Source organism: Acinonyx jubatus, chromosome D1 (genome assembly GCF_027475565.1).
Source record: "Acinonyx jubatus isolate Ajub_Pintada_27869175 chromosome D1, VMU_Ajub_asm_v1.0, whole genome shotgun sequence".
NCBI classification, from domain to species: domain Eukaryota; kingdom Metazoa; phylum Chordata; class Mammalia; order Carnivora; family Felidae; genus Acinonyx; species Acinonyx jubatus.
This window is the reverse complement of record NC_069390.1, coordinates 41,519,211-41,538,122: the sequence shown is the minus strand read 5'-3', so window position 1 is coordinate 41,538,122 and position 18,912 is coordinate 41,519,211. Positions and strand designations below refer to the sequence as shown.

Here is an 18,912-nt window from a genome sequence, read left to right as displayed (position 1 = left end):
TTTATTCCAGAAATATTTTAATACAATCATAGTACAGGTTATGAAGTCACATTCAATCCACTGAATATATTCAAGGTATTAATAAAAATATTATACATCTTTACTCACTACCCTAATATAATTAAAGTATTTGGTTCTTATAGATGAGATTACTTGCCATATTCATTCATATTTGCACTGCTAATCGAACAGCATGTAAGTAAATCCATGGATTATGGTACGTGGGGGCTTTAGTCCTTTTTGATCTGAAGTCTAAGTATCAAAATTGAGTATTTTCTTTTTTTAAGTGCCACAATACTTGAATCCAAGAACAGTCAACCAACTTAAGGCAAGATATTGAAACTTTTATACAACTTCAATTTGAAAAAAGAATACTTTATCAAATATCATACATGCCTTAACAGTTAGCTACCTATAGGTTTTTATAAAGGCAGTAATAAAAATGTCAGTGCAAGTTCTACATTGGGTTCCTCAGTAGAGAAAATAATAGGTTCTTGAAGTAAACCATTATTTCCAAATCCCAAAACACTGCAAAAGGAAATAATTTTTCTGGTGCAGGACTTACATGTAGCATAATTATTTTTACTCAGTGAAGATAGATATAAAACATTGTGATTATACATAAAAATTAGTGTCTTGGTGAGTCTGCTTAAACTTTTGCTTCAGATTTACTTCAATGCAAGCTTTATAAAATGTTTTTTTAAAAAACAACTGATTTAAAAATCTACTGATAATAGTGCAAAGAGGCGTCTCTGTCCTTTTTTTTTGTAAGGGCTGAAGATTAGCATTTTTACAAAGAAATAACTTACATTAAAATATACGTAAAATATGTGTGCATTTTTTTTTAATGAGCAAAGAAGGCACAAAATGAGTTAAATTAAGAAAAAACATTACCATTTGTTCTGAACTCTGGTTAACTGAACAGTATCAATCATAATATACATTTTTAGGTAAGAAATCCACATTTGTTGTAATGGAAAAATGACATCACATTTTCTAGCTCTATTATTTGTGCTGAAAGACACTGCTGTAACAAATTGCAAATAGGCAGTATACATGGAGTCCAATTAACAATGGCCTTCTACCAACACAGTACTTTTTTTCTTTTCCTTTCTTTTTTTTACAGTGGCTAAGTGATAACTCATGGAATGAAATTAGGTCTCAAAGCTAAAGGGAAAATATCTAGCACTTCTTTATATCTGCAAAAGTACTTGTACACTACAAAGAAATGTTAACTGGATGTGGAAAAAGCAAAAAAAAAAAAAAAACGGTGTGCTTTGATCTGCATTTTAATTAAGTTATTAAATAGACAACACATTTTAACATAAAAAAAAAGAAAGACATTCATATATTATACTAACAGGGTTTCCTACAAATGGACCATTAGTGTTAGGCACCAAAAATTTCAAGTGTTTTTTTTTTTTTAATCTGTCCCATTGATAGATACATCCTCAGCCATTCTATTTCTGCTCTGTAGTTTCACCATTTACATTAAACATTTGCACAGTTCATAAAAATTATGTTACGGGCAACTGAAGTGGAGACTGTCCTTTCTCTGCTGGTATTCTTCATTACATGTTTTGTCAGTTACCTCACAGCAACTAGATTACTACAATCTGTATTACCATTCAACAACTGTCAGAAAGTCCATGCTAGCCATGAGAATATATAAACATATTTATTCAAACTAAACACAAAATTATGTGTGCAGGTGAATAATAAAAATGAATCTTATCCTTAATGGTTACTGTAGAATAATTTCAATCATGTCCCTTATGATTCTGAATCCCATTATATTAAGTAATTCATGTGAATGTATAGTGTTTACAAAAATAAGTAAGACAGCTTACAAGACAAATTTTGCTATAAAAAATCTACATTACAATTCAGTCTGGACCCTAGAAATCTTGTCCTGGGCCTCTTGTGAGGAGTCTGCCCTATTCATGGGGTTCTTCTACCAAACAGGAATGGGAACATGAGTGAACAACTTTCACTTGCTTAATGAAGAAGAGGAGTATAGATATATGGAGATGGATTACCAAAGTTCAATTCACACTCCTGGGAATAAATGTAGGATTATAATGGAATGATAGAATTTATTATACAGTTACATTGGTGAATCTCATTCAGTTACAGAGCAACAAAAACATAAATCAAATGTTTAACTAAGTCACATGAGAAGTAGAAAAAATTATCTTTCTGTGGGAAAAACATTAGTAAATGTACATAATTCTTATCTTTAGTAAGTTGAAAGTGAGTGAAAACGACTTACTAATTATTTATCAAGTCAGGAAAAAATCAGAATGAAGTGCCAGGGAAGCATATGAAGTTAAGGCACCATTATTTACAACTTCAGTGATTGGCACTTATTCTGAAAAAGGCTTTAAAGACATGGGTGATAAAAAGCAGTATTATTTTCCCCTACTTCTATAAACTACGTAGTAGTTCTGAACATAACTATCTACTTGTGCTTTGCTTTTCGGCCCTGTGAATAGCAGCTGCATTTTCTGGTAACATCCTGCACCTTTCCTTTCCTTTGGTGTTCACGAACACACACAATGGTAAAGGCTATAAAAGGTGCAAAACAGGAAAACAAACATGCTGTGTCTGTGTAAGAAACAATGCAAAATAGATGGCTGAACTGACATAGCACTATCAGACCAAACTAAAGCTATTACTCTGAATTGCTCAAGAAAGGATTAAATCCTTCACCAACTCAAAGTCTTTGTCAGGACTTATATATTAAGTTTAGAGTTTATAGCATTCTATATAATGACTTTAAAACAGCAATGGCTTCAACAAGTTCTTAAAGTTAATTATGTGACTGTTGGTCCAACAGATGTATCAAAATGCAGTTAAGTACATTTACTTTATAATTTCTGTCCAAGTATAAAAATACTATACAAAGTTCATAAGTGTGTATGTGTTTACGTGTTTATAACTGTTCTTACTTCCAAAACTCAGAAATTCATTAGCTTACAAATAGGTTGCCGCAGTCAGCTGATACCACTTAACAGTCTCTTTGCTCAAGTTGAAATCTTTTAAAGGCAGGGTTATTCCACCCAAGAAAAAATTCTCCCGCAGAGATTCTGCACTGAGAACACTGAGTTGAAGTTCTCTCTGTCTTAGGGTTTCCTTGCTATATCCACTGTACACAAGCTATAGCAAAGGCAAAAAGAAACAGTAAGTTACAGATTATTTTAAGTAAAAACAGAAGTGAGATTAGTAAAGAGACTACAATTGCTGGCATTGACTATGACACATCTGGTGGAATGTGTCTCATACTTTAGATGCACATTTTGTATTCAGGAGTCTTGGATTATCATTATCATTCCTCTGAATGTCTGACATAGAAATGCACAAAGTAGAAAATTATTATTGGCTAAAAACTAACAACATGGATTTTCTGAGATGCAGGTATGGTGAAGGGAAAATCAGTTACAGTGCAGATGCCTGATATCTGAGCCGGAGAATGGAAGGAAGCAAGATGGGATAACATAATTATTTTACAAAAAATAACGGTTAGAATTTCTTCTTGTTGTCTTTTCTGTTGGATTTTATATGCCATGAAATGATAATTTCTGATTATCCATACTTCACTGCAAATTCACCAAGTACACATGCAGTTTATAGCAAATCTGGAATGCTGAAAAGCTCTTTGAAATAGCACATCAAAACAGATTTTTCCCCCCAACAAAGCCTCATCATAACTTCTAAGAAATATCACTTTAATCTAGTCCTTCTCACTGCCTAATAATAACTAAAAACTGACCACATTTTATTTCTTGAAAGTACAAACACTACCAACTAGAAAAAACCAATACTACTTTTTGAGAATAACATCACCTGGTCTTCATCAAATATTGTATATGCTTTTAAAGGGCTACATTTTAACAAACTTATAACCTTGATGAAAATCCAGATTTATTTTCTTCCAAATCTCTATCCAGACATTTTTGTTAATGCACACAAATAATGTGGTGTTTATCCTGAAAATGTAGTTAACTAAGGGTTAGCAGGCTTTAATAGATAAGTTTCTAAGTTCTGAGTCACTCAGCAAAGTCACAGTTCTGTTCCACACTGTTCAGTTGATGCTTTGCTTATTGCTTTTAGTTTAGAGCACTCTTTATAGGAAGAGGGTTGCTGGCAAACTAAAACCAATTAGGAAGAGGAGGATTTTTAAATTACATCCTATCAAATAAAGGTAAAAGTACTGAAGATGTTTTAAAAGGATAAACAGGAAGGGCATTTGAACTTCAGTTATCAGAAGAGCTGTCACGCAGAAGGAGAAAAAGAGTAGTTCTGTGTGGTTCCAAGAGGTACAACTGAAACCCACTAAGTGCAAATTGCAGGGAGTGAAGATTTCAGCCCAATATAAAAAATAATCTAAGAGTTGGAACTGCCCAAATCAAAGTGGATGGCCTGGAAGCATTTCAGCACAGACTGAACATCCACTTTTTGGAAATGTTGCAGAGGGGCTACAAACATGGAAGGGTGGTTGAATAAGAACTCCTAAGATCTTTTAAAACCTAAGGGTCAATGATGGCAGGTTCAATTCTGCAACATTTTGTTAAGTACCACTAGATTGCTATTGAGTAGCTTTACTAGAACAATAAATAGTTCTGCAACTGATACCTAAAAAATTTTAAGTGTTTAAACTTTAAAATCTCAAAAGAACAAATCTAGGACATTTTTAGAAATGATTTTAACTTACCATCTCATTGAATGTTGGATTCCTAGTTTTTCGTGAAATTTTGGTTTTCCGTTTGGATGTTTTGTGGGTATCTGGAAGTAGGTATGTTTTGACATATGGATTTGGGTCCGCTCCATCTTCAGTAACCTAGAAAGAAAAGCATTCCCTTAACAGTAATACTTCTTACCAAGGTATAGGTTTTCTCTACAATCATCATTATTTGTAAACACTCACAAGATCTTTGATGTGCATCACCATGATGAAAAGAGTACCATTTCGGTAAGAGACAGATAATTTCACTGCTCCTCCAATCTGGCCTGGAGTAGGACTGAAAGGACCTGCATCTGAAAATATAAATATGTTCACCTTTATTTTATCTTGCTTGCACTGGTTAAAACAACAACAAAAGAAATTTGCTATAATTCCACGACCATTGCATGTGGGGAAAGAAAAAGGTAAATAACCTAATAGGCCACTGATTTATAGTTTTTTAGTAACCGCACTCTATCGGGAAAATGATGTGTATCCAGAAATTGATGGCCTTGGAAAGAATACCCCCGTTTCACTCTCACCAGACCACTGCCAATAACCCCACTGTCACTCTGCCACATCCACTGAGAAATTACAGGTTTGCATGTCATAAGGAAGCTGTAAATTATCAAGAAAGAGAAAAAATAATCTCACCTGCAGTCCTAGCTATTCCTTCAGCTTTTTCATCACGAAGTAAAGGGTGGAAAAAAGTACAAACAAGATCACACTAAGACACAAGAGGAAAACAAATCATTAGTTTAAATATTATGTAGCACAAAGAAGAGTATGTGGTTATTTCTTCAATCAGGACAGTCACCTCGGCCACATCCGTTGAAGCACTCATCAAACTCTGTAAATAACTATTTAACTCAATTTTCCTTTTGGCTGCTACATCTTTTATGTGTGTTCTTCCCAGAACCATCCTATTAGGAAAACTACAAAAGAAAACAAAAACAAGTGGGATTTAAATTATTTCACCTGGAAGTATTTATAGACTTAAGTATAATATTTAATTAGAAGTATTTTTAAAAATATATACTTAAATACAAAGTGGAGTCTTAATCTTCTAGAAAGTAAGTTTTGTAATTTCTTTTCAAAGTACTGGAGATGAAGTAGTTCAAGTACCTGTTATCCTTTTATAAACCTTGGTACAAAAGACACATTGTTTTGCTATTTTGCTATTTATTACTTATTTTCTACTATTTCTTCTCAACATTAGCCTATTCACAATATTTTATGCATATCTTCCAAAATAATCACTACTCACTCAATCAGCCAAAGTTATTGTTGAATAGTAGTCCCATACCAGGTCAATACTGTGTCCACAAGTGACATAGGGTCTAAATCAAGATAATCTTAACTCTGCCTATTTTGCTGACAGTGGAAAATGAGACTGCACATGGAAATAAATTCTGATACCCACTTTGTTGACTCTTTACTTCTGAAATCTAGTCTGAGAAGAATATGAGCAACTTGATGCAGGAAATCTATTGGTCATCAGCCACATCAAAACTGAGGGTTTTGAAAGGGTAACTGATACAAAACTAAGTTATATAAGATTTTGACTAACAGTCTCAATACCTCAGCTGTTTTTTTTTTTCCCCCTCACGGAGCTGAGTATGGCCAGAATTATTTCTGCAGTGATTTAAAATCTGACTTTTCTAAAACCAAGATTCTAATTATCTGGTGTTGCTCACTGTGGTACAGACAATAAACTAAGAGGTTCAACTAAGTTCCCTGACCTCACTGTAAAGGTAGTTGAAGCAACGATTTACCTAGCCCAATAGGATTTGTAAAAAAAAAAAAAAGCTTCAACTGAAAGTTTTTTTCTAGCTTTTCTAGAAAGCTAGAAAATCCCATATTTTAAGTTTAGGATCTTGATCATTTATTCACTGTTTATTTATTCACCAAAAACATACAGTTCCTTGTCTATGGATGGATCAGACCCCTGCCATACAAAGGAAAATAAGTCACACACGGTCCACTGTATCTTACCACGTGTTTACACAAAGCTTTTGACCTACGCTTGGTAAGAAATTGTTTCTGTGAAAAAGGATTAATAAACAACAATGGGAACATACCCTGGTAACTTCCAAAGTGGAAAAATAATACTGAGCTTATTGTGAAGCTCCTGAAACTCATCAAAGGTCCGGAACACAAATGATGGCTCAAGCTGTCCTTCCCTCAAAATTCGGACTACATAAATCTGAAAAGAAATCACAACCCAAGTGCATTAAACAAAATACTTCCCTGACAGAAAATTCATAGCTTGACCATTCTATGTAGTCCAAATGCTTTTAAATTAGTAATCGATATGTCACTGATAAGAAACAGCAAACATAAAAGTCATCGTATTTATATATAGCACATCAACTATATCTAATAGTGATATTAACCACTGTAAGATATATAAACAACTGGAAAGTGAAATTCACTTATTTCCAGGATTAAATATAATAAATGTACTTCCTGAAATTTATAAATTTAGTGCATTTCCAATGAACATATTAATAGGTTCATTTAAAAGAGTAAATGAGAAAAGCAAAATTTATGGTGGCAGGAGGATCAGGGAAAACTTGTCTTACTGGATATTTAAACTATGGTAAAGTCACAGTACTTTACAGAATACAATACTGTTATAGAAATAAGTCATATATTTACAGAAGACCAGAAATAAATTCAGGAATGAATATATGTATATCCATTACACTTAAAATATACTACCATTATAATATTCTACATTATGATATATTAATGTCATAAATCATTAAGGGAAAGAATGGACTACTCAGTAAAGTGGTGTTAGGATAAAACACTAAATAAACTTACAAAAATTTACTAATAGGTGAAAATTAAAACAATAAAATTGCTTTATAAAATACCACTTTATCAACAATTTAAAGACTGTGCTGCAAAGTATTTCCCAGCAAAAGTATTAGCACAAGGGTGAAAAATAATAAAACAGATGATCATGCTATCCTTTTGGGGGACAAGGGGAAGCATACTAAAGATGATGTTTTTGTTCAAAGATGAACTTTATGTGTGTGTGTGTGTTTTATAATACTTCATCCTTAGTGGAATGAGAACTAAAAACTTCATATGCTTATAAATAGGATGAATTTGTTACCATGAGCAAGCTTTACCTTAAAATTAAGAACAAATTCAAGGAAGGAGAAAAAGCAAAATAGCACCATCCTTTTAGTCTGGTCTCTGAAAGGAAGAGTAACATTCTTCTCCCATGGTTTGGGAGCAAATTTACCAAGAAATAAATACCAAAAAACAATAAGGGATTCCTCTATGTATTTATTTTGGACCATCCATAAAGAAAGAAGTATGAGAAGAGCAAGTGTTAGGAACTTTAGCAGAGTCAGTGAAGGAACCAGGAAAGGACAACAGTAATGCATGCATGAGTCTCTACAAATACCAAAAACAAACTTACATAATGTTTATCTGGGTTGTATTTCTTATGGTAAGTGAAAACAGAGACTTCCTTGATTCGACCATCTTGTCTAAATGAGTATGTTTTGGGTGAAAATGAAAGGATGGGCTCATCATTGGAAGGAAGACCAGAAAAACGCAACTGAGCAAGATTGTGAATGAAGAAGTTAAACTTTGTGGCAATGCTTCCCAAACTTGATTCAATAAGCCTACAAAACAATCAGAAAATACATTAATAGTAAATGTTCATGAGAAAACATGTTCAGTTCTTTTAACATAATAAAAGATGAAAAATATTTTCATTCCTTATTTAAAAAAATGTTTTAAGATTTCATTTTTAATCTCTACACCCAATGTGAGGCGTGAACTCACAACCCCGAGATCAAGAGTCACACATTCTACTGAATGAGCCAGCTGGGCGCCCCTTAAATTTTTATCTACCCACCTACCTACCTACCTACCTCTGTGTCTCCATGTGTGTGTATGTATATATATATACATGGAGCCTGAACTCATGACCCTGATCATCAAGAGTCACATGCTCTACTAACTGAGCCAGTCAGGCAACCCATTTTCATTCCTTTTAAAATATTAAGCAGATCCTCACTTTGTAAAGGGTTTCCTTTGTTCTTCAGGCCAAAAACCCATTAAAAGATATTCCATCCCAACAAAACATTTTAGCGCAAGAAAGTCTCCATTCCATCCCATCCCATTGTCTCCAAGAAACAATGCTTTCATTTCTTGAGCTCCGTGGGGTCCAATACCCCCAATTATAGAAGATAATTGGTATAATGCCAAAAAAATAATTATTTAATCCCCCCTTTTATTTATTTTGAGAGAGAGAGGGAGAGAAAGAGAGAGGAGAGAGAGCATGTGTGCAAGTGGGGGCAGGGCAGAGAGGGGGAGACAGAGAATCCCAAGCGGGCCTTGAACTCATAAACTGAGATCATGACCTGAGCTGAAACCAAGAGTCACAGTCGGACAGTTTACAACTGAGCCACCCAGGCACCCCTTTAATTCCCTTTTAATAAACAGGGAAGGTAGCAACTAAACAAGTATAGAAGGAAGCATCGGAAAATAATTCAAATTTAATAAAATCTCTTCTATCAAATAGTAGTAGCATCTGGAATCAGATTCCTTCTTCAGATAATTTCCCTTAGTTGGAAAAAGAAGTTTTGACAGGATATGGAGTTTGGTGGGAATAAATCTGGAAGGCAGGTTTGAGTAAAACATTTTAGGCATGCAAAAAGAAACAAGAAGTCTCAGAAACAGGATAAAGGAATCCAGAAAGAGGAAAGAGATTCAAAAAGAAAAGTCAAGAACCTCACACAAAGGTTCTTGCCTGGCTATGGACTGAATATTTGTATCCTCCAAAATTCATACATTGAACCCCAACCCCATATGGCCTTTATGGAGTTAGTAAGATTAGAAGAGGTCACAAGGATAAGGATAAAAATTCCTATAAGAACACACAAGAAAGCTTATGCTTTCTTGTTCTATATCTCCTTCTTTCATGTGAGAAAACCTCAAGAAGGCACACCTTGCCTTCACCAGGAAGTGAATCAGCTGGCACCTTGATTTTAGACTTTCCAGCTTCCAGAACTAACAGAAAATAAACGTCTGTTTTTTAAGCCCTGTCGTCTATGGTATTTTGTTATGGCAGCTCAAGCAGACTGATACATGCCTGCTTTATAGTTTTGCCAGGAGAGGCAACAAATCTCTTTAAAAAAACAAAGCAAAACCCATCAATACCTAAATTATCAGGATTAGTTTGGAAGGCTATACAAAAGTCAGCTTCCTTCAATTCAATTCAGGCCAGACTCTTGAGACTAGGGAAGTCCAGTCCAGTTTTCTATCTCTTCTCCACTGAGAGGAAGAAGGCAAGAGAAAAAGGAGAAAAGAACATAAGCTCATGTGTCCCTCCCTGCTATGGCATAATAATGAGGTGGTATCACTATACCACAATAATGAGGTGACCAATTTGCCGGGAAGATCTGCTTTTAAATAAAAAATAACAAGTTCAAATGCCAATAATTGGTATACGTGTTTTAAGTACCATGTCATAAACAATTTACTATAGCAGTGTCCCAGAGTTCACTGTTTTAAGCATTTATAGTATCCACAAAAATTGTCATGGCAGAATCCTGAAAAACAGATTAACACAGATATTATTTTAGGAAAAAACCCAAAAAACCTTGTATTTGGCATTATAGAAAATACGTCTTGCAGAAATAGTTCATACACAGGATGCTTATCATTGAAGTCATATACTAAATAAAACCAGCTATTTTGAGAGAAATTTATTTTTAAAATGGTTATTACAAATCCTTTACATTTATTCAGTAAACAAACTTCTGACATAAAATATACTTTTGATAAGGCTACTATTTGCTAATACTGTGACTCACAATTCCTTCCTGAAAAATCAGAATTTTGATATATAGCATTTGTTTAAGGAAAACAAATCAAAGCTATGTCCCTTCTCTAAAATATTTAAATATGCCTTACCTAGTGAAGAAAATTGTAGCTTCTGCATCTGTAGTTTGGGGTTGAAGTGCATCTCTAACATATTTCAAGTCTTGAATACTTGTAAGTTCAGGTAACCCTGAAGGAATCATCTGTAGAAAGGAAAAAAGAGTTTGTGAGTTCAATTTTTTAAAACTCTGTTCCTTACCCATCCCTTAAAAGCTGGCCAAGTAATTAGAACTGAAGCAAACAAAACAATCACAGTTTTGAAGAGTCTGTATTAGTGTTTTAGGGACCTAAGTGATCCGGTTACAAATGAAAAACACCAAGGCCAAGAAGTCAATTGTTGGATGTCACAAAGCCAGGTTATGGAATAAAAGCTGTAAAATACAGACCTTTTGTCTAGTCCTCTGTTTTTATATCAAGTTCAGTCACAATAATCATAGTGGAGGTTTACTTTTAACTTAATAAACATCCAGAGAAGTATAAAAATCTGAACACACCCAGATTAAGACACAAAATATGTTCCAGCATTCCAGATGACCCTCTCAGGGTCCTTTTCAGGTACTTTTTACTCCTCACTCCCAGGGTAGCCCACTCTCGTGACTTATTTTTTTGTATTTTATATAAACGGTGTCTGGAATATTTTACAGAGCAGCAATTTTTGAATATTTTGGTGATAGTATATCTGACATTTGAAACTACAGTAAATTTCATTCCAAAATATCCTTCTTTAGATACTGAAACACAGAGCAGTAATGTAAATTAATTAAAGGCTTATAAAAGAACAGAGTTACCAGAGAAAGGAGATTAAGAAAGAGGTTTGTTTGCTTTCTTATTAAGTTGTAGGCCTGGCAGCAGAGGTCCACAAACAACTGGAAACGAATGGTGGGCTTTTCACCCCCATTGATGACATATGCCATATCAGAAGTCAGCACAAAAGGAGCCCGATCCCTATTTAAAAAGAAAATACACACAAAGTATTATTTATAGAAGATATTCAAATAGTGCTATTGTTATCACATGGTTATTGAACGAAGCTATCTGAGCCATAGCAATTTCCAACTGGGAAACTTAGTACTGGGCAGTGTTGAATCTGCATTAAAACTTATAAATTTGTATTTGCAGGAAAGCCTTCATATAATCAATCTCATTACTTAGAATATATGAATTTTTTCCAAGATGATATTTATAAATCCACACACTCAAATAGTGATCAAATAGTAGCTACAAATATACAGACAAAAATTTTGCACTCATTGCCGTTATACAAATGGGAGCATTTTTTACAGGTACCACTAACTAGATAAAATACACCTTAATTCATTTCAGCAAAGGTTACCACACACACACACTCATCCTCGTGTACTACAATGGTAAAGTCATCTCTTAGGGTCTTTTTCATCCCCAGTCATGCTCAGTGGGAGCTACAAGGCAAAGAACAGCAAGAAAAGAGGCAGTTAATGTTTGGGACATTAATTTGTGAAATAAAAAGTGCCTCTCTTTTAAAATAAGTTGTGTCCACTAATTAAAATCAATGTTATGGCTAAATGTGTCAAAATAAAGGTTCATCAAAATACACAAAGATATCTTACATAAAATTCTAATACTGTCAAAACAAAAATATCTTTTATTTAACATTTATTTATTTTTGAGAGACAGAGGGAGACAGAGCACAAGCAGGGGAGAGGAAGAGATGGGGAGGGGGGAGGGACGGGAGCAGGAGTGCACAGAATCCAAAGCAGGCTCCAGGCTCTGAGCTATCAGCACAGAGCCTGACACGGGGCTCAAACTCACAGACCCCGAGATCGTGACCTGAGCTGAAGTCGGACGCTTAACCAACTGAGCCACCCAGGTGCCCCCAAAATGAAAATATCTTTAGCATTACTTGAAATGAATTCACTCAAAATCAACGATCTCTTGAATAAATCTGAAGAAAGCAAACCAACAGCTTCAGCTTTCTTGGGAAGAAAAAAGTGGAGGAGGAATGCTTAGATTGTAAAACAGTTGATGTTAAAATCATCAAAAACTTAACACTCACATGGTAAGAAAGGTCAATTTCTTTTTCCTTCAAGTAAAAATTACTACAGAAACTCTTGCAGATATATATACAAATAATGGATAGATACAGATAATTTTATTAATACCTTTTGAAAAGCGATTCACAATGTGGAAATCTTCAGAATTACCTGAAGTACTGTGTTTTTTTGTTTTTTGTTTTATAAGTAGGCTCTACACCCAACATGGGGCTTGAGCTCATGACCCTGGGATTAAGAGTTGCATGCACAACTAACTGAGCCAGCTAGGCGCCCCCTGGGGTATTTAAGTGCCTCTCTTCTTTAGCAACAAAAACAATATTAGTACCTTTTGAAGCTACCAAACATCTGTGCATGGCCCAAAAACTTTCCAAAGTCAATGTGAAACATATGTCCTGTGCTTCGAAGCATTATGTTGTCATTGTGTCGATCACAGATGCCTAAAACATAGGTAGCTACACAGCATCCAGCACAAGAATAGATAAAATTTTCAGAAGCCTGTAATAAAGATATAAAATTATTTTAGGAAAAAAAAATTTTTAAAGGAGGCAGGTTATAAAGATTAAAGTAATTCATCACCCTTTGAAAATACTATCATAATCCATTTTCTTAATAGCTTATAAACTAGGTTATGGTAACAAAAGCCAGCCTTTTCCTATTTCGAAAACAAAAACACCTTCTAAAGATGGTTATTGTCCCTATCTCTCTAACTTTTGTCTCTTAAAAGGCAGAGATCCTGCCAGTCCCTACTGAGGGTATGTGCTGCCTTTGAACATCTTTTAAGAATCATCGTTGTGGACCTCTGCTCCTCACAGCCTCTGCTACTTAGCACAAGTGGTAACACTGTGATAAAGGATTATAAAAGAGTATTTTCCCTTTTTTGGCTTATAGGGAAGGCATGTATAAAGAAAGTCACCTGCTATCTTTAAACATACAATAATATAACTAATGTGTTTTGTTGACTCCTTATGTAACATCTGCAAGTTTCTCAAAGATGGAAATCTTTCACTTTAGTCTTGCTTGTCCTGGGGATTAAGTTATTAACACATCATATAGAACGATAGAGCAAGATGTATATAATAAGTATTTTTGCCCAAAGCATATGCATTTAGTATATTCTCAAGACACTACATTTCATTTTTGTTTGTTTTTTAAGTAGGCTTCACGCCTAGTGTGGAGCTTGAACTCACAACCCTGAAATCAAGACCTGAGCTGAGATCAAAAGTCCGATGCCCCTCAAAATAGTACATTTCTGAATGGAGCAGTCATAAGGCTCTATATGTCCATGTGATTATTCCCCAGAAATTATTACTGATGACAAGACCAAATGTTTAAATAGCACTTATCACAAACTAGGCACTATACTATTCTCTTTCTACATACAAACACAGTATATGACAAAGGTACCATTATGATTGCTATTTTACATATGAGGGAAACTGAAACAGAGTAATTATTTTCCCAGAACCACCTAATTGTTATTAAGTGGCAGATCCAAGATTCAAACCCAAGCAATGTGACTCCACTATGTTATATTCTTAGTAAAGGATATTAAAAGTTAAATGCATAAAAAGTACACAATGTATTTTACTTGACAATTATTTTGTGTCAAACCACTTTCCCCGGAACCACAAAAGAGCCAACATTACTATAAACAAGTATTGGCTTTTGCTGCACTGCTTCCTCAATACCACAACAAAGAAAAGGGGTTGATCTTAAACAGTTTAAAAGACCAACAAAGGACAAAATTCCTCTACAAAATTAAAATTTCTCAACAGACAGCATTTGTACATATCTTTAAATATGATACATTAATGACAAAGTAGGTTGGCAAATGATATTAAAACAGATCTCCTTATGTTGCCATTGAAAGTGTTTTTAGAAAGGAAAAAAAAAAGTATTCTTGAGTCTTTCTTAGGCCAAGTTAGGATCATTAAAAGTTTTTAACTCTTAAGAGATTTTCCTTTCCTATTATAGCATTCAAAAGTGTGCCAAAAGAAAAAAATGACACCTCTAATAACTATCAACTACAGAATTTACTCAATGTAGGGCTTTCCATATAAACTCACTTAATTCTCATAATAACCTTATAGTACTATTATTTTTTACAGCCATAATAAGTACTATAATACCATAATATATCCTATTTTATCCCACAGGTCACTGAGGCACAAAGGAGGTTAATAATTTGCCCAAGGCTCAATAGCTAGTGAGGAACCTGGGACCTAAGTTAAGCTCAGAGAGTCTAGCCCATAATCTTGCTCTCAACTACCACACAATACAGCCACTCTTCCTCATTTCCATAACTTTTCCAAGATCTTTGTGAAATATAACATTCTGCATTATAAAAATACCTCTGTTTTGCTGGCCTCTAAAAGCATGTTTGGAATGTTTGGAGGGTAATTTAGCATTGGTTTCACTCAGACTCCTGCCATTAAATATACTGTTTTTATACATATATATTTTTAATTAGAGAAAGACAGCTGTTTTTACAACTTAAACTAAATGTCTAATCACCAGAGCTGGAAAATGAAAGCACTTATGACCTATGTAATACATTTTTGACAAAGTTATCTGGAATAAGGAGACATGCTAATCACCTTTTCATATTCCTCTTCAGAAGGATTGTATTTCCTCAGCCACTCTGCAAGTGGTTTATCTTTAAAGGATCCAGTCACACCATATTCCACTTGGATTTTCCTGAGGGTATCTGAAGCAGGAACTAGCTCCACCATACCTTTAACAACAAAACATTAATCTATGTGAAAATGTCTCCCAAGAGTAAGCCTTTAAAAAATTTTTAGGGTGCTTTAGGGTGCCTGGGTGGCTCAGTCGGTTGAACGACTGACTCCTGATTTCGGCTCATCAGGTCATGATCTGCGGTTGTGGAGATCAAGGCCCAAGTAGGGCTCTGTGCTGACAGAGCCTGCTTGGGATTCTCTCTCCCTCTTACTCCCTCTCATGCATGCACGCTCAAAAATAAAATAAACATTTATTGTACTTTTTTTAATGTTTATTTTTTGAGAGCATGAGTTGGGGAGGGGCAGAGGATCCAAAGCAGGCTCCATGCTGACACCAGACAGCCCAATGTGGGGCTTGAACTCAAGAACCATGAGATCATGACCTGAGCTGAAGTCAGACACCTGAGTCACCCAGGTGCCCCAATAAACAAACATTAAAAAAAAATTATAGCTTTCAATCTTAGACATGAGATACCAGTTAGGAATTATCATTAAAAAAAATCAAGTCTCTTAAATACAGAGAACAAACAGAGGGTTGCTGGAGGGGTTGAGGGAACAGGGATAGGCTAAATGGGTAAGGGGCATTAAGGAATCTACTTTGAAATCATTGCTGCACTACATGATAACTAACTTGGATGTAAATTAAAACATAAATAAATAATTAAAAAAAAAAGAATAGGGGCGCCTGAGTGGCTCAGTCGGTTAGCCTCAGGTCATGATCTCGTGGTTTGTGAGTTCGAGCCCTGTGTCGGGCTCTGTGCTGAGCGCTCAGAGCCTGGAGCCTGCTTTGGATTCTGTGTCTCCCTCTCTCTCTGCCCCTCCCCTGCTCATGCTCTGTTTCTGTCTCAAAAATAAATAAAAACATTAAAAAAAAATTTAAAAAAAAAAGAATAGTATCTACTTCAAAGAGTTATTAATGAGTATTAAAGAAGTCTATGTGACATATTTAGCATGATGTTTGGTACATAGTAAAGTCTATCCAATGGTAACTATTTTTATTATGATAATTATTATATTAACTCCTATAAAATTCTCTTTCCTTCCCCCACTTGCACTGTTTGTCTCTCTCAAAATAAACTTTAAAAGCTAAACATTAAAAAATTGTAAAAATGGTAGATTTTAAATAAAATAAACAAATAAAAAAACAAATAAATAAAGTCTGGAAGCCCATGCTAGAAAATTTGAGCAATCAAAATTTTTTTATTTTCAGAAGTACCCAAAATCTAACAGCTGAATTTGACTATTTGAGACTCTACAGTTTATACAACCATGTGCTACACACTCCCAAGAATAACAATTTTAATTACAAATTAGAGGATTCTGACCTAGTTAATAAAAGTTACTTGTAAGATATGTGCCATCCCATTTCAGCACAAAAAAGCTTACTCTGATCATGTATTTGGGAAATGATGCAATGTTTCAGAGTACACTAAGCCCTTTCAAAGGGAAGAGCAGATTAAGATTGTCCTTGTGATAATGTGTAAATCTCCAGTATGTGTTATTTGTCTTCCTAACTGAAAATGTAAATGCCTGGCTAGGCAAATCATTTTTTATTTTCCTTACTTTTTAAAAAAATGTTTATTTTGAGAGAGAGAGAACGTGCACGAGCATGTGAGCAGGGGAGGGAAGAGACAGCGAGAGGTAGAGAGAGAAGCCCAACCAGGCTCCTCACTGCCAGTGTGGGGCCGCACATAGCACTCCCACAAACCGTGAGATCATGACCTGAGGAGCCACCCAGGCACCCCATATTTTCTCTACTTTTAAAACAAATAAATTTTAAAACAAATACACTTTTGAAACAAATAAATTATGGGACATTTACATAAGGGAATACAATGAAGTAGATCTCTATGTACTTATGCTTAAAAATATGCTATTAAATACAAAATCCAGATGGAGAACTGTCCTTTTGTGTTTAAAAGAAAGATTATGTATGTTAGAATATCATGCATGTTAGAATATATACAAAATAGTCCCAGAAGGCTATGTAAGTGGCTTTATTTTGGAAGTAGGATGCCTAGGATTAAAAATGGAGGTGTGGGAGAAACTAAGATTTACTTTTCAATTTATTCTATTACATGCTACACAGATATTTTACTATGTGCATGAAATATTTCTATAACTAAATAATTTGTTTAATGTATTTTAAAAACCAAGGAAATGCAGTAGTGTCAAAATAACGATATGGACACAAAGACTTGCTTCAGACAAAGGGCTGGAAGAAAGCAAGTTGGCCAAGGCCTTCAGACCACCCCAAAACAAAGTATGCAGGGCCAGGTTTTAATCCTAGTAGCCTGGCCAAACAATGCACAATGAATTCATTTGGATCTTCTATGTTGTTTTGGTTGTATCATCTAGTTTATAGTTCACAGTGACATCCCTTTTCTTTTCTTTTTTTTTTTTTTCAACGTTTATTTATTTTTGGGACAGAGAGAGACAGCATGAACGGGGGAGGGGCAGAGAGAGAAGGAGACACAGAATCGGAAACAGGCTCCAGGCTCTGAGCCATCAGCCCAGAGCCCGACGCGGGGCTCGAACTCACGGACCGCGAGATCGTGACCTGAGCTGAAGTCGGACGCTTAACCGACTGCGCCACCCAGGCGCCCCAATGACATCCCTTTTCAATGACCACCTGGACCTTGATTCTATGACAACATTTAATCAAATTTTAATATGTGAATAAATTTTTAATTTTATAATCAAATATGCATAGATGCAAATTACTATGTGTAAAAACAGTGGACCAAAGTTCATAAAATATATAAAGTAACACCAGCTATGTAAGATACGGTCACTGCCCTAAAGGAACTTACTATCAATCCAGTGGGGAAGATACAAAACATGTAGTAAATGCCTGGTGAGTATTTAAAGACAACTATTGAGTCTGAAGAAGTGAAGATTACTACAAATACTGAGATACTAGTTAAAAACTTCACAGAGGATGGAGATGTGATTTCTTCATTTGAAAAATAAGGACACTTGTGAGGGAGCACAAGTGAAAAGCTTAGACCAGGGCAAGACACAAAGTAAACACTCAACCATTAGAAACAACATAAAAAACATGAGGAATCTACCTCCAAAGTTACATGGAATTCCGTAAGAAGAAAGAAAAAGTTCAACTATATGAAATAAGTGTGGTGACAAAAAAAACCAATCTAATGAAATGGTAGGCTCTCGTTGAGGAATTTTAATAAAACAACTTCCTTTTACAAGACTTATATGAAAAACAACCAGCAAGAATTCTTTAATTGACCGGGTTTCCTTTTTGACAAGATAAAGTATGTACATCCTAAACTAAGAAAGGAAAGTGATAAGGCTCTCATACTGTCCTGATGGATAAAATGGAGAAATGTGGAGTGGCTGATAACACAATAAAGTTGATGAGTAACTAATTAAAATACTTAGTAACTAAATAAAATGATTTAGCAATCATTTGAAAGGAAATCTCTAGTGACATGCCACAAGGGTTGGTCCTTAGTTCTCTCAGCAAACATTTTTTCAATGACTT

At 34.8% G+C, this 18,912-nt stretch overlaps 1 protein-coding gene across 2 annotated transcripts in view; it reads right to left on the bottom strand.

Moving 5' to 3' along the window:
- The window catches only part of PIK3C2A (phosphatidylinositol-4-phosphate 3-kinase catalytic subunit type 2 alpha), a 191,799-nt gene continuing 172,887 nt past the window's right edge, over positions 1-18,912 (bottom strand). For both annotated transcript variants that reach the window (XM_053203405.1, XM_015074998.3), the window contains 11 exons: positions 15,264-15,400; positions 12,992-13,161; positions 11,425-11,581; positions 10,670-10,779; positions 8,163-8,370; positions 6,805-6,929; positions 5,541-5,658; positions 5,378-5,450; positions 4,928-5,037; positions 4,715-4,840; positions 1-3,159 (listed from right to left, as the gene is read on the bottom strand). In XM_053203405.1, coding sequence (XP_053059380.1) covers positions 2,977-3,159; positions 4,715-4,840; positions 4,928-5,037; positions 5,378-5,450; positions 5,541-5,658; positions 6,805-6,929; positions 8,163-8,370; positions 10,670-10,779; positions 11,425-11,581; positions 12,992-13,161; positions 15,264-15,400 — 1,517 coding nt within the window. In that variant the 3' untranslated portion in view covers positions 1-2,976. The remainder of the gene's footprint in view (positions 3,160-4,714; positions 4,841-4,927; positions 5,038-5,377; positions 5,451-5,540; positions 5,659-6,804; positions 6,930-8,162; positions 8,371-10,669; positions 10,780-11,424; positions 11,582-12,991; positions 13,162-15,263; positions 15,401-18,912) is intronic.